Source organism: Neodiprion virginianus, chromosome 5 (assembly GCF_021901495.1).
Source record: "Neodiprion virginianus isolate iyNeoVirg1 chromosome 5, iyNeoVirg1.1, whole genome shotgun sequence".
Lineage (NCBI taxonomy): Eukaryota > Metazoa > Arthropoda > Insecta > Hymenoptera > Diprionidae > Neodiprion > Neodiprion virginianus.
This window is the reverse complement of record NC_060881.1, coordinates 2,147,258-2,162,631: the sequence shown is the minus strand read 5'-3', so window position 1 is coordinate 2,162,631 and position 15,374 is coordinate 2,147,258. Positions and strand designations below refer to the sequence as shown.

Genomic DNA, 15,374 nt, shown 5'->3' with positions numbered 1-15,374 from the left:
TGCATTCCACAGTTAATCGCTCACGCGTACATTTTACTGCGCGAGTTATTCCTTGGGATTCGCTATCATTCGTTTCACGCCAATTTGTCTTGTATATTTCCATATGTTGCTTAAAAGCAAAGTGTAAAAAAAAAATCGAGCATGCGCGAACTATTTGCAGTGAAATATATTGCGGCGAGTTCAATAGGAAACTGGATGGATGAGAAAGGTCAATCTTTCACCTAATAAGAATCGCAGAGATATTTATGGAATACTCAATCTTCGAGAGGCGGGAAAAGGAGGGGGGAGGCTAGGACGGAGTATTCAAAGTCTTGACAAGAGTTTGCTGGTTCTGAGGGGGGGGGGGGGGGGGGTTGAGAGACATGCTGCATGTCGATCCGGTATAAGAAGTTGGGTTTGATAATTCTTGCGGCCAGTTCGACGCGAAATGACTGCAGCTCCTCGGGATAGTGTTGGCACTGTGCCGGTCGCGGACGCTCCTGCGGACGCCCCTGAGGCGAAGGCCCCAGGTACGAGATTTCCCATATTTCCATAACGTGCGACATACGCCAATTAATAATTATGCGATGAGAGATCGAGCAACTAGACAGCAATCAACCAGTTACTCTTACCATTTCATTAATTATCATGCCATGTAATCCGGTTTTGAAGGCGAGCCTATAATCACCTACGCGTCCCGTGAAAGTCTGTGTGAATTGCGACTTGTCATCAGGAAAAAAAGAACGATTACAGATTAAGAACTATGTATCTATATGCGCGGAGAGAGTGTTTACATCGATATTTCGAATATGGAACATAGGTTCGAACCATGTAGATAGTTGAGATCAAGCTCATTGTCAATTCCAGATATTGGCACACACCTCACCACCTGTGCCTTGGACGAATTCATATGCGTGTAGTGGGAACACATGGAGATGTTTTGCCAAATTTACAGTCAAAACTATTTCATCAAGTATTTTAATATCTACGAGATTGAAGTTGTTAATGTTATCGTAACGAAACATTGGTGAAAAAATCACTATTTTGAAGGAACTAAGATCTCGAAATACGAGTGTGTTTTGTTTTATCACGGTTTGCTGATTTCAGACAATTCAAAGAACGCGAAATAACGGTTTTTCATCAGCGCGAATCGTCACGATAACGTTACTAACAACAATGTGTTTAATATCCAACGTAGATATGAGGTGGAGGTCTTTTCTCATTCTTGTCTTGTACTGTGTTATAGCTATCGAGATGAGAATTAAGGCTGAAAACATATGCACATACATACCATACGTCAGCCGTATTTTGTAAAAATGAGAATCAGGTGAATAACAAGCTTATTTAAACTGCCTTTGTATACTTCGTACCTGTGTCACAGATTTTCTATCAGCACGATCATATCTCCGCCGCGATTGATGTTTTTGTCATATACGGTATATTAATTTAGTAATCTAATATACTCGACGACTATTAGATTATTTTGTGGCTTGTAAAAGGCGTTCTATCGTTGATATAATATCATTGATAGCTGACTATGAACGACTTCATAGCGATCAGAACGGATAGAAAAAAAAAATTAATATGGTACAAAACAAAAGCAATGAACCTGAATGACGTTCGACAAACGTTTCAAGGTCGTGTGGTTTACTGGAACGAAATGCGATACAACATTTTTCTTCTATTTAGTTTGGCTTGTTATAATAATTACAACAATTATTGTTCGTACCGCATGAGTTATATTGGAATTGATTGTTACGTTACGGTAACGACGAAGATTCGTGGAAGCAAACTTGCTACCTCTGCGAAAAATACATTCGTCTGGATGAGGAATTGATACCATCAATGCAATTCAGGAAAATGGATATTCAACGTTGTATGTTAGACGCACGGTACGTGATGAATGCATGAATTATATATCTCTGGGTCTGTAAACAATATGTGTAATCCTATCGCGAATGAGCGAGTTTTGAATGATTGCCATATAGCCTATTAGTTTATTACACAATCTCGAAGTCTGATGTATGTACGATATATTATTTGCTTATCGACAACATTCAGTTGCGTCGATCCGTATTGGTGTTATACACCGAGTGAGATTACGTCCGTAAAAAATGTGCGAGTTTGGATCCCGATAATTACTTATATTTATTAAATAGAAGCTGGAACTCAAATTCAACGATAAATCCTCCGTGAAATATGAGATCTCTGTACAATGATAACGTCTTAATCATCGTCGATCGGTGATTAAAACGTCAATGTTTTTTAATTCCTTGTACACATGTACATGTACCAAAGTGATCTAATAAGTGATCTGATTTTTGAATTTTTTTTTATTTACGATCATTTCATTCCATTCGATCAAGCTGATACGTACTTTAAGAATATTTTTTCCTTCACTAGACGATAGAATTTTCTTGTAACATATGTACAATTTATTTATTTGTCGTCGAACATTTTTCCCTTTGAATGTCGTTACTCCTATATTTTTTCATTCGAATCGTCTCTGACCCTGCAGGGGGATTTGGCGTAAGGCATCTTGAGATACTGTTGATGTTTTGTGGTATGACCATTGCCTACATGCTTCGAGTCAACATGTCTGTGGCTATTGTGGCGATGTCCGATTCCTCAACATCAAATCCAGACATCGAGGTAATTACTTGTAATTGTAATCTAGTTTAACTACTTTGAACTACATTTAATTACATTCATTACATTATAGGTTTATATTCATACCTACCATCGATTCGAGTTTTTTTTATAATAGAATAAATTACAAATCTGAGTATAAATATGAAACCGGTTGAATTCTCTGTCTCGTGATTATCGTACAGATAATATATTCTATAATTATAACCCGCTCATTTTTTTTCGTTAATATTATGCATATTATAGTGTATTATTACACTCGAGTTGTAAGAACTGAATCAGACAAGAAAAAAGAATCATCTTTGCAAAGTGCTCGCGCTCTTTCTTTATTGATCTGCTATCGTACAACGGAGATTTGCAAATGCGATAGGTACGTATGAATACATACATATATACACACAAGCGCACTAGGCTAAGGTGATCAACTTTTTAAAGTGTCGAGGCTAGGTAAATTGGGTCGCGAAATTATGTCCTGAAATTGAACACTTTTTTTTCTTCCTCATTTAAAACGATTTTCATCGGATCGAATTATAATCATTTCTAATTTGAATTTTAGATTCCTTGTTATAACGGTCTGGTGATTTTTCAATCATACAGTTTTGAAATCGTCCAATCAAGAAGCTGATTGCAATGCCGCAGGTGTGTGCATGCGAAAGCATCCTCATCGATATTCCAACGCTTCTCGACGATTGGTACATTTGATATTCACTGAATTTAAATCTACATAGCAGTTAATCGACATTGTTTAAGCACAATTATCGTTAGGCACAATGTGAGATGTACAAAATGTCCAATTTAATATCCCCATTTCACAAACATATTGATAAATTAATTTTTCTCTCATATCCCGCAGGATTTTGGCTGGGACTCGTCGACGCAATCGTATATACTGAGCTCCTTCTTTTGGGGCTACGTCATAACCCAGATACCTGCAGGCCAAATCGCTCACCTGTGGAGTGCCGCCAAACTTTGGTCATTATGCATGTTCGTTTGCGGGGTTGTCAACATTTTGATACCGGTTGCCGCCCGTGTCGGAGACTGGGGTGCCGTATGCGCCTGCAGAATCGTCATGGGACTTTCCCAGGGCTGCGTTCTTCCCTCCGTCCACACTCTTCTTGGAAAATGGGTTCCGCCTAACGAACGTGCACGATTGGGTAAACTGCGAAGATTTTAAAAGATTTTCAAAATTACCACCCACAAATTCAGGTGTAAAATTGGTCACTCAAAGTAGGAACTTGACAACGTGCAATGCTGAATGGACACTTTCGGTGTTCAATTTTAGGTTTGAACCCATGTAAATTTTTACAGTAGCCCAAGTCTTTTCCCCGTGTGCGTCTCGTATATATGCAAAATTCTTATTCTCTTTAATTTATTTTCATAATTTGTATAAGTCATTATAAGATTCGACGAAAGTGGAAAAAAAGGTAACAAACTGGGCAGTATAAACAACGATAATATCACGTGTTATCTGCTGTGTAATGTGAGCATCTTCTGTCTTCTTCATACGTATATTTGAATATTTTTAAGGATAAAGACAAAAAAAAACTGAAGAAAAAAGAAACCTGATAAAATAACTAAATGCGATACAGCTGTAAGAGTATGTACGTAAACAAGAGATTAACGCGGCATGTTATAGCTGTAGAATGTATTAAGAAATCAGCGTACATAAAACCTTTACGTTATATAGGTTGCGCGTGCGATTTGCGTACATTTCGTATCGCAGACACGGTTACATAATTTTTTGTTGTTTTGGAATTGCGTAATCTCAAACAATTAACTTATGTCGTGTTAACTGAACCTAACTCACCTGTAGACACTCGTCTACACACCATGTCATGCCATTCGAGAGTAACGTAGATTTTCGTATATTTTTTCGTCATTAAAAAAAACCTGAAACGATATCAATTATCAGGTTCTCTTTTAAATTGTACTCAAATTTTTTTCACACTTCGAAATAGGATAAAGCTAGAAGAAAAAAAATGAAGAAACTGGGGGGTCGAACGTCAAGTAAAGTATAACAAGTATACATGTTTTTGTCATTCTGCGTTGGTATATTGCAATTATATCATTAATCTTGGTGTTATCGTTATGATCATGTCATTAAAAAATTTTATTTTCAGGAACTTACGCGTACGCGGGAGCGCAGTTTGGAACAGTAATCGGACTTCCGGTTTCTGGACTTCTTGCCGCATCGTCGGCCGGATGGCCGAGCATCTTCTACCTCGTAGGTGCGATCACCATCGCCTGGTCTGTCGTCTTCTTTATCTGGGGCTCAGACAGTCCGGCTCGTCACCGGAGCATCAAACCCGCGGAGAAAGACTACATCGAGACAAGCCTCGGGCAGGTCGATGTGCAAACGGTAAATGGAATTCATTAAATTACTGCTAATTGCTGCATCAATTCGGTTTGCGCTACTCTGTGAACATGCAAGGAAATGAAAATTATTAATTCATTGTTTATACATTCGGCAGCAACATTCCACACCGTGGATAAAGATAATCACCTCAGTTCCTGTTTGGTCTTTGATCATCGTTCACTGCGGTCAAAACTGGGGCTATTGGACATTGCTCACGGAAATGCCTAGCTACATGAATCATATTTTGGGATTCGACATCTCAAAGGTAATAATTAGGAAACGCTGTATAACGTTTGATCAATACGTAAGGCTGAAACGACAAAAGTAGTGATATAAAGAGAAATTTCTGTACAGATCCCGATACCGACATCTCACCGACATTTTTAGCTGCTTCACAGCTCAGACACAAACTCTTTTTTTGGGGTAAGAGTAATCCCTATTCTGGTCGACTTCATCGATCATCGAAAAAATATTTTTCGCTTTGCGCTCTACGTTACCATTGTATCGATTATCAGAAAAAAAGGGTTTGCGCCTGAGCTATGAAACAGTTAAATGTCGGTATCGGGATCTATACGCAGAACTTTCCTTATATTACTACCGATGATACTCCAGACCGAGTCGGCTAATCGGGCGTTTGAAATCAATTCTTGTTATTTTCAGAACGGTTTCATCTCCGCGTTACCTTACCTGGCTATGTGGCTGCTCAGTTTTCCGTTCAGCTGGTTTTCTGATTACGTGATACGGCGCGGCTGGGTTTCACGAGCTGTTTCAAGGAAGGTCTCGAACAGCATTGGGCACTGGGGTCCAGCAGTCGCTTTGATGGGCCTCGGCTACGCGACCGCCGAACATACCGTGATCGCGGTTGTCATTCTCGTTTTTGCGGTCGGATTAAACGCCGGCTCACTCTGCGGTTACCAAATCAACCACATTGACTTGAGTCCAAACTTTGCGGGGACTTTGATGGCCATCACTAATTGTATAGCGAACATTATGTCCATTGTCGCCCCTCTAATTTGCGGTCTAATCGTTATCGATCTCGTAAGTAAAAAGATTCGTGTTTTTTAAGCTATCATTATTGTTCTATCAGAGCATTTCCCTAAGTCATTTTTAGAACAACACATGCAAACTTGCTTCTTATACTCCCCGATTGTAAATATATTTTTGTCATACAGACGGACCTCACTCAGTGGAGAACTGTCTTCTTCATCTCGGCAGGAATCTATATCCTTTGTAACTTGGTGTTTGTTTTGTTTGGAAAAGCTGAAGTCCAGCCGTGGAATGATACCGAGGTGAAACCGGATAGTGGTCGGTATCGTTATTTTTTTTTTATCATAAATAAGTACCTAATGTAGGTGAACCTATTTATACGTGTGTTGCGGTTCTTAGTCCGGAAAATCCTAAATACTATGTGCATGTTATCTAATGTTCATTGTACATCTTGAATTCTACAGAGAACGGAAGAAATCAGAGCAGCAAAAAGACCGACGGCAAGTCTGAAAATAAGTAACAATATGGGACGCGGAATTAGCTGAGGGGGTCTTCTCTACAATTTTCGGTAATACTACCTGACAGTATTATTGCGTACATTTATTCATCAAGTATGAGCACCAGTCAAGTAAAATACTTACGAAGCTCGACTAAAATGCAATTCTGATTTCCGTGTGAGAGGAACGAAAACGCGTGGGGCAAATTGTATAATATACAAAATGGAAGAACCTGCAACGCTACAAGTCAGCATTAGTCAAGTATTTAGTATGCCTTACACAATAAAGCCAAAGTATAAAAAAACATGAAGCAAATTTGTATTTTTTTTATGTAATTTTAATAAACCAAAACACTGTGAATGCGAATCAGTATATGATCAGTTTTCAATGTAGAGGGTAAAAAATTAGCAGATTCAAAATTCTGATACGGATAGATGATACATTACTACAAATTCTTGATCAACTGACAAGTGAAAGGGATGTTACACGTTTGTTTGTGAGTAGTTTTATTATCTTTAAGAATATTTCATGCACCGATGTACTAAGTTAATTACCGTATTATTCCGAATATAAGCCAAAGTTTTTTGTCGTTCACAGCACCCGTCAAAATCCTCCCCGTCTTATACGCGGACCTGTCTTATGTGCGGGTAATTAAGACAAACACTCTGATGAAATACTGTCTCGGAATTAGGGGTCGTCTTATATGCGGGGTCGGCTTTTACTCTGAACAATACGGTATTGATCAATGTTTTTATTGAAGAAAAATGAGGTTGATATATAACCGTGACCACGTAAAGATGGCTGCTATCGAACAATATACATCCGTTTCACCTGTCTCTGTTTATTACGAGCATACATCTATATCTAATATCAAATATGTCAAAGATTATTCATTTACACCGCTAACTCATTGAAGTCTGAATTACAATCAATATACGACGCTGTTTAAGGCTATTCCTTACACCTTGATTGGCTGAAATTAGCCTCGTCTTACTTTTTTTTCTCTATTTCTTCATTCTTCTGTGTGTTAATTACTCATCGAAATTACAATCTGTCGGTATTTGTCAAGCAGACATCCGAATAATAATACTATTTGATTACACTGCGTAATATAGTTAGTTATACTAAGTAATATAAATGATAAAGTCATAAATAATAATGTAGAATATTTCATTTGTATAATTAGAAATTCGCCAAAGCCTTAGTACATATGCATCTAAGGAAGCAGGAGGACATTGTCAACTTTAATATCACCACCAATACATGCAGGGATGCAAAGAGAGACAGATGGAGAATAATTGGCTTGAGTTTAGGAATTGATATGGGAGCGAATTGAAGAGGAGAATTATCAAAGGCTGGAGGTGCCATTTTACATTTTTGAAAAATGGCAATTCCAGCCGTTTTTCCTTATCCTGTTTAACCTGTTTAGCCACAATCGGATGCCACAGATTCCAATCGAGTGACCTCATGAATTGTACAATATCATAAACTGACACTGGTTTTGTACGTATTATACGCTTTATCAGCTCGGTAAACGTGTGTACATGCACACATCGTTGCATTCATACAGGACAGTTATGAAAAAATAATTGGAGACGAATGGGCTACACTGACAATGAGTATAGTTACAGAGTCACTGCAAGCAGCATGCAGCCACCTCCTCTTTATTTTAACATTAGGATCACCGCAGCTCGATTGAATTATGAAAAATGCAATCGAGACAAGTATTTCTGCAATGCTTGAAGCAATATTTAATAAATATACCCGTAGTACGCTATCTACAGTTCGTGAAGTATATAGGAAGCATGATAACTACCGCACCATTGGTGCAGTGTACATTTTTTACCTTTCTTTTCTTCCCTTTAAGTGTTTGCGATTATAGTTAATTCTCTGATTTTCCAATCAATAATGGAATACAATATTCTGTCAAAATCTGTAGTCTCCTGTATTCGTTGCACGATTCTGTTTGATTGACAACTATTGCCATGTGAATGGACAAAAAGAAAGATCATTACTGCAGTGTTAGCAGCGATTACGACTGCATATTGTAATCGTTGTATCATTACTATTATCATCATTATTGGGTATTCATTTTTGTCTGTGACATTGAACTAAATATTCCTCATAAGCCGTTGGTAAAATTACAACTATAATAAGCTTGTCGCGCTATAAAATACTTGGATAGAAATGGAACTTCCAAGGTCCAAGAGTCACACGTAACGCGTTGTACATGTAACGCTGTCGCAGAGTCAGTATGTATTCCTGATGTACGATTTCGAGGTTGACACCCGTCGTGGTTTTTTAATTAGACCAACCGTTTAGTGTGGAAAAAATACAAATAAATCGAGGATGCGCAAGCAATAACATTTCAAGTATTACGTCCGATTCCCAGCTACTTAGCAATATCGCGGTAAATGCGAACAACTTACTTAGAATAATAATTCCACAAATTACTAAATCACCGTGTTTTTTCTTACGAAAGTAATGACGGAGTGACAAAAAAAAAATTTTCCACTTATACCCGTCAACGCGTTAAAATTCCTCACCGCGCAACAACCGGAGGACGTTACCCTGGACTCGGGCAACCCCGCGGTCAGTTCAGGAAATTAAACAACGTCCCCTGCAAGTGCCTCGAGTACGTCGAGTATTATAAGCTACAGATGTGGTTGTCGCAGGTAACTTTGCGGGAAGGTGGGAGAGATTCACTGCTGGTCTTGATATAAAGTCGTCCCGCAGGTTGATTCAATCGTCCTCTGCAGCTGCAGCGAAGAAGTAGCGGCGTTTCCCCGTCCGGTGATCGGTTTTTTAATTTTCTATTCTGAAATTTTTCTCGAACAGTGTTCCTCCTGATTTCTTTCATCAATTTCGTCCCGGTAAAACATCGGGGAAATCGTATTGTCGGGAAATGGCACCCCAGGCAACAGCTTTGAGCACCGCGCCTCCTGCATCCGCGGAAGATGGTACCGTCAAGTCAAAGACCCAGGGAGTCAAACCGAGCGGTGAGTTATATGGACAATGTGTGATTTTTGATGGAATGAAATCATGCGACGAGAGGTCGCGGCGAGAAAGATTTTTTAATCCTCTAAAACTATTGTCTGTAATAAGTGTAATAGCTAGAGTCATAGTTTCCAATGTAGTGTATAGAGTACCAATATATGTGCTCAGTGCATCATAAATTTCGAGAGTTTTTAACGGTTAGAGAGTCGGAGATAAAGATTCTTTATCTCTGTACTCCATTGAGCACATACGTATCATACAATGCCTCTTCATGCTGCATAGTCATCTTATTGTGCAAAGTCTGAAGATGATCTGATAATAATCGAACACTATAATTGTCAACAAACAGTTTTTCACAGTATCATGCTGATTTCCTCATATAATACAATAAAAACTTCTTCGAATACCTATATGATCTACGCGTCAGTCGCAGGACTCGTTGACAATTATACGTTTCAAAAACGTTTGCAGGAAATCGCTTTCAATGTATTGCCGATTGTGTCCTTAAGACTTAATTTTTCATTTTCCACGATTAGCTACCTTCGGCTCGAGGCACTTCCAAGCGCTGCTCATGTTCCTTGGACTCTCATGTGGCTACACGGTCCGAGTGAACATGTCCGTTGCGATCGTCGCGATGACAAGTGACGAGGATACTCCAACTAATGGGAATTTCGACGTGAGTCTTCGGAGAACGATATTCCGCTATATATGGTAAATGGCCGTGAATACCGAACGCAGTATCAATAAATCTCTTTCCCCCCATCCAGACGTACAACTGGGAGCCATCGGTGCAGTCTCTCATCCTGAGTTCCTTCTTCTGGGGCTATGTGCTGATCCAGGTACCTGCAGGCCTGATCGCCCAGCGTTTTGGGGCCCGAAAACTTCTCGCCATCGCCGTATTCATCTGCGGTGGGATCAGCCTTCTCATTCCGGCTGCGGCCCGATACGGAGGATGGATATTCGTGTGCTTCTGCCGTGTGCTTATGGGACTTTGCCAAGGATGCGTTCTACCCTCGCTTCACACTCTCTTGTCCAAATGGGCTCCACCAGAGGAACGTGGCCGCCTTGGTAAGTCTCACTTCCATCATCGTCATTTTCCGCAAGATTGATAGAAATGAATTACCTCATCTGCAGGTACACAAGCTAGGTCGGTTAACATATAATTTTATTGATCTCTCTTACGTTATTGATTTGTTTGGAATTTCAGGCTCGTTCGTCTACGCTGGTCACCAATTCGGTACCCTAGTCGCGCTTCCGATATCCGGATTTCTTGCCGGATCCTCGGCGGGATGGCCGAGTGTATTTTACCTTTGGGGAACCGTGACGATCGCCTGGAGCATATGGTGGTTCTTCTACGGTGCCGACAGCCCAGCAAATCATCCGTCGATCTCGTCTGAGGAGCGTCAATACATTGAGCTCAGTCTCCGGACTTCGGACTGCCAAGACCAGGTGAGACTACTTGTGAAATATGAGCACCTGGTCACGGTTTTCTGCAGATGTTTTACCCAAATTTTATGTGCAAACATGACGAGAACAGGAAAAAAGACATAGTTAAAAAAACTATCTAGCGCCGGCCTTCGTTGCAGGTCGCGAGTCTGTAATATACGTTAGCTACTCACCCGCGACAGCTAGTTGTCAAATGTGTTGAACATGTGTTGAATGTCAATTGACTTTGGCGTATGCTGCATTATTGCGGGCACGTATAAATCCGAGGGTAATTAGAGCCGAATATTTTCTTGCCTCACTCGGAAATCTCGCACCTTAGTACGAAAATTATTTAATCAATTAGAGCCGCATAATTCACGCGTCTATTTCCAAATAATATTCGCACCTTTCTGGAATCATTTCCATGGGTAACAATGATACCATTCAGTCCATTAATTATTCCCATCAATTTTCACTTTACCCACATCCCCTTCCAAGAATCGGACTCTCAGTTGTTTATGCATACATGCATTAAAACCTTTATTTTTTTAAATATTTCCTTATCCGAACTTTGGAATATTTCGACAGGTGTGAGTTGCTGGTACACATTAGGCGTTTTTTTTTTTTGTTTATCCCGCGAGTGTTTGCAAATCTTGTACATATTATAATTATTGACTTACGCCAAATTCCACTGTGCTATCAAGCCAGCAAATGCGGCTCATTGTCATTCGGTGAATCAAAAAGTCTCTCTGTCTGGATGCGGTAAAAGTACGTGATTTTAAACGAAAATTTGTTTTCTCATTTTTCCAGCTTCCCGAAAGCGATCCGACCACCACGAAGGTAAATACGGGGTCTCGTTACAGCACCCGATTTATCAAGTGCATGTCGATTAATATAATACTAATTTTGTATACCAAAAATATGCAACTAATTCCTCACTACCTTATTGCTATCATCGACGCACTCATTGTTATCTCAATTTATTCTGCACACGTTTTACTCACAAGGCTGCGGAACTATTGCCTATAAAGACTGTCATGCTTAGTAATTTTCGAGCATCATTACTTGAATTTTTTTAAATTTGACTCCAACGAAAGCCCATTGCTGGATTCGGGGTGCTAATATATGCCAATAATCCTTTCTCCATAGCTATTTTTTCTATTTGATTAATCATTTATGACCGAACATGTGGAATTTCAACGTCTTATACGTGTGTACGTATGCGCATGATGGCGGATAGATTTGCACGATTAGCTAATTGCGAATGTATAATGCATGTAGTATATACCGACATACGTACGTCTCAATAACTCTTCGTCACCTTAGGTTCTTTCGACCCCGTGGAAGGCGATATTTAAGTCACAACCGATGTGGGCCTTGTTAGTCGTCCACTGCGCCCAAACGTGGGGATTCTGGATGCTGCTGACGGAAATCCCAACGTATCTTCACGCCATTCTAGACTTCAACATCAAAGAGGTGAGTGCAAATAACGATGAACGAGATAACTAGACCAGACTTACAGTCTCGTGTCCCGATTGACTGCGATCGAGATCAACTGGACCGATAAGCGCTTTTCGCAGGAATTAACCGGATAATTGCAATTGTATGGCACACATAGTCGCATAATCATTGTTCAATAATTGATATAGATAAATACTTGGCGGGTTTACTTCAATTTTTTTTTTTTTTTTTTACCCTCTTTTATCAAATAATCATGCAAAGCGATGCGGCAAAGAGTCGACCCACATTGCCCTGGGTATATTTAATCATCACTCTACGTATGTACGTACATCATACATAAATGCCTTATATCTATTAGAGAAATATCTGGATTCCGGTATTATGCAGTTTTGATTAATTATCAAAGAGTTGCGTGAGGAAAATGTTATGAATTATATGAATTACACAATCGTGATTTAATTGTGTGGCAAATGGAGTAATCTTAATAACCTGCGGGAGAGTTCCGCCTGTCTGGAATACCTCGCGATTCCATATATGCCAACGTACACTTAATAATGTAAGATACGATCATCGGTAGCAAAATATTCCGAACAATACCCCATTTTGCAATGCGAATTGCGAGATTTATTATCGATTGTAATGATTTATACGACGACAGGATATGGCTTGTTCAATAAATTAATACAACCGTGCGTTAATACAGACGACACACCACCTGGAAATATCGTCGCGAAAAATAATAATTGACGTCACGGCAAACTGAATTAACAACAATTTTATCGCCAGTAATATTGTCGGAAATCAACGACCGCAACGAGGACGCGTTCGATCGTGCAGCGTATTTATATATATATATATATATATATGGGTACGGATATCATTCTAGGTATACGTGTAACATATCATAAGTCATATGTATACGTATACGTACGCCTGGAAGTAACATTGAACCTTCGCCGAGGGCAGAGATGTGTCGTTTGCTTCGCGGAATGTAACGCGGATTGAATTGAAACGCCCGGGTTAACCATGTCCAGAAGTTCGTTTTATGGCGGTCAAGTTCGTATGATACACGATACGCGATCTACCGAAGGTAACTCTGGTAATTCCTACTCGGAAAGGATCAACGGACACGTACGTCAATTTATAAGAAAAAATAAACAGCTCCGAAGCGTCGTCAGACCGCAGCGATTATGCCGTCACCTGCATAGCAATCGACCTGATTTCGTAACTCATACGTGTAGTAGTTTCAATGTATAAACCTCGCTGTTAAAACGTGACTTCAGCTTGTACCTAACAGAATTTCCTCCGGCAATTCCACCTATCAGAAACTATAACATTTGCCGATCTTTGTGCACATTTTTAGACCTTCTAATTGAAAACAGATCGAATCCGAAAACTTGTCGAAATGCTCGAACAGCTGTAATGTATGAGAAACGTGAAATCCAGAGGAAAAACTTTCCCTTTTGTTATATTTGATACCTGTAAGTGGATGGAAAACATATAATATACACTGACGCTTTTTGCTCCATGATTATAGAATGGTCTTATCTCCGCGCTTCCGTACTTGGTAATGTGGATATTGAGTTTCCCGACGAGCTACATCTCGGATTGGACGTTGAGGCGAGGCTGGGTATCGACGGGGAAGTCCCGGAAGATCTGCAACACGATCGGTCATTGGATTCCCGCGATTGCCTTGATAGCGTTGGGCTACGTGGACAAGAGCCAAACCGTCCTGGCCGTCGCCATTCTCGTGATCGCCGTTGCCTTCAACGTCGGCACGCTCTGCGGATATCAAGTAAACCACATGGATCTCAGTCCGAACTTCGCCGGTACCCTGATGGGGATGACCAACGGTACTGCAAACATTTTCGCCATCCTCGCACCCCTGATCACGGGATTCATAGTCACTAATCCGGTTAGTATGTATATATGTGTGTGTGTATATATGTATATGTTAAGTTTCTCCTGTTTTATTATAATTGCGAGAATGAAAGTCAAGTAGAAAAACTGGTGTAATTAATTATATTAACCTTCTTTTTTCTAGCACGAAGTCGCGCAATGGAGGACGGTCTTCTTTATCTCCTCCGGATTTTACTTCTTGGGAAATCTGTTTTTCATGTTATTCGGATCGGGTGATATACAGTGGTGGAACGAACCGTCGCGAAACGATTCGATTCCTAACAGAAAAATGTCGGAAAAATGTGATCAAATATCGCCTGCGTCGTACAGAAAGGCCAACGACTCGTTACAGCTTGAGAAAATTTCACATAAGGAGAGATACTAGTCTTGGCCAAAGGAATCGAGGGTCAACGCAGTATGACCAGAAAATAATAGCCAAGATAACGAAACTGCCAACTTTTTTTAAGCATTCCAAAAGTACAAAGCGTCGTTACTTTCCATCTTTTGTAGAGTTATATAATTGGATGGAACAGTGCAAAATCGCTCGACGCACTCACTGCGTATACGAAAATATATTATGGGGGGCGGGAGGGGGAAGGGGTATTTAAATAAATGGGAAAATGATAAATTATTTATAAAGTAGTACGTGTATTTATATTCATTGTACAGTAATAGAAATAGTTTATATATATAGTAATAGAAATATTACCCCGGATGCAGCATGTTTCGGGAAACGAAATTTGCAGCGTATAATTGTATATAACGTAAATCATATTTTGTGTTTGTAATTTTATGGTCAGGATTATAATGTCGGTGTTTGGACCACTAATAGGATAACTGACAACAGTAGAATGTAAGTTCTGAAAATGTCTGTGAAAATACAAATATCTTTATGACCTATTCTTGATATTACCAAATTAATTGAAATCTGTATGTTGCTGTATCTAGTGGTTAAAATGAAAAACCAACTCTGAATTACACGTATTCTGGGACATAATATCTCAGTTATCGATGACACTTTCTAGACTAATCGCACCGCAATGAATTTGAAAACGGCATTTAAATAGTCGTAGGAAAAACAGCTGAGAAGATATGAAGAAAATTTTCTCGTTTTTAGGCTGTAA

The 15,374-nt window shown here is 39.6% G+C and overlaps 2 protein-coding genes across 6 annotated transcripts; both read left to right on the top strand.

Annotated features, from left to right (window-relative positions):
* The first annotated feature begins 286 nt into the window (after positions 1–286).
* Positions 287–6,775, top strand: LOC124304869 (putative inorganic phosphate cotransporter). Of its 3 annotated transcripts, none has more exons than XM_046763600.1 (8): positions 287–509; positions 2,498–2,631; positions 3,482–3,782; positions 4,749–4,987; positions 5,100–5,249; positions 5,645–6,022; positions 6,157–6,289; positions 6,436–6,775. In XM_046763600.1, exons 1-8 carry the CDS (start codon positions 428–430, stop codon positions 6,489–6,491), a joined length of 1,473 nt encoding a protein of 490 aa, XP_046619556.1. In that variant the 5' UTR covers positions 287–427; the 3' UTR covers positions 6,492–6,775. The 3 variants fall into 3 exon arrangements, with proteins under 3 accessions (XP_046619556.1, XP_046619555.1, XP_046619557.1); XM_046763599.1 differs by having other exon boundaries at positions 5,100–5,288; XM_046763601.1 differs by lacking the exon at positions 287–509 and adding an exon at positions 3,185–3,320 and having other exon boundaries at positions 2,495–2,631; positions 5,100–5,288.
* Positions 6,776–6,909: 134 nt separating this feature from the next.
* Positions 6,910–15,243, top strand: LOC124304868 (putative inorganic phosphate cotransporter). Of its 3 annotated transcripts, XM_046763597.1 has the most exons (9): positions 6,910–9,143; positions 9,194–9,467; positions 10,002–10,141; positions 10,233–10,533; positions 10,673–10,914; positions 11,701–11,730; positions 12,217–12,366; positions 13,889–14,266; positions 14,396–15,243. In XM_046763597.1, exons 2-9 carry the CDS (start codon positions 9,374–9,376, stop codon positions 14,633–14,635), a joined length of 1,575 nt encoding a protein of 524 aa, XP_046619553.1. In that variant the 5' UTR covers positions 6,910–9,143; positions 9,194–9,373; the 3' UTR covers positions 14,636–15,243. The 3 variants fall into 3 exon arrangements, with proteins under 3 accessions (XP_046619553.1, XP_046619552.1, XP_046619554.1); XM_046763596.1 differs by having other exon boundaries at positions 6,910–9,467; XM_046763598.1 differs by lacking the exon at positions 11,701–11,730 and having other exon boundaries at positions 6,910–9,467.
* Positions 15,244–15,374: the final 131 nt, after the last annotated feature.

Bases quoted from the DNA above. Each gene is read 5' to 3' on its own strand.
- LOC124304869 (XM_046763599.1), top strand. From the start codon at position 428: ATGACTGCAGCTCCTCGGGATAGTGTTGGCACTGTGCCGGTCGCGGAC. The intron at 4,988-5,099 runs GTAAATGGAATT...TACATTCGGCAG, and splicing joins GGCAGGTCGATGTGCAAACG to CAACATTCCACACCGTGGAT. The intron at 6,290-6,435 runs GTCGGTATCGTT...TGAATTCTACAG, and splicing joins CGAGGTGAAACCGGATAGTG to AGAACGGAAGAAATCAGAGC.
- LOC124304868 (XM_046763597.1), top strand. From the start codon at position 9,374: ATGGCACCCCAGGCAACAGCTTTGAGCACCGCGCCTCCTGCATCCGCG. The intron at 12,367-13,888 runs GTGAGTGCAAAT...CCATGATTATAG, and splicing joins TAGACTTCAACATCAAAGAG to AATGGTCTTATCTCCGCGCT. The intron at 14,267-14,395 runs GTTAGTATGTAT...TCTTTTTTCTAG, and splicing joins GATTCATAGTCACTAATCCG to CACGAAGTCGCGCAATGGAG.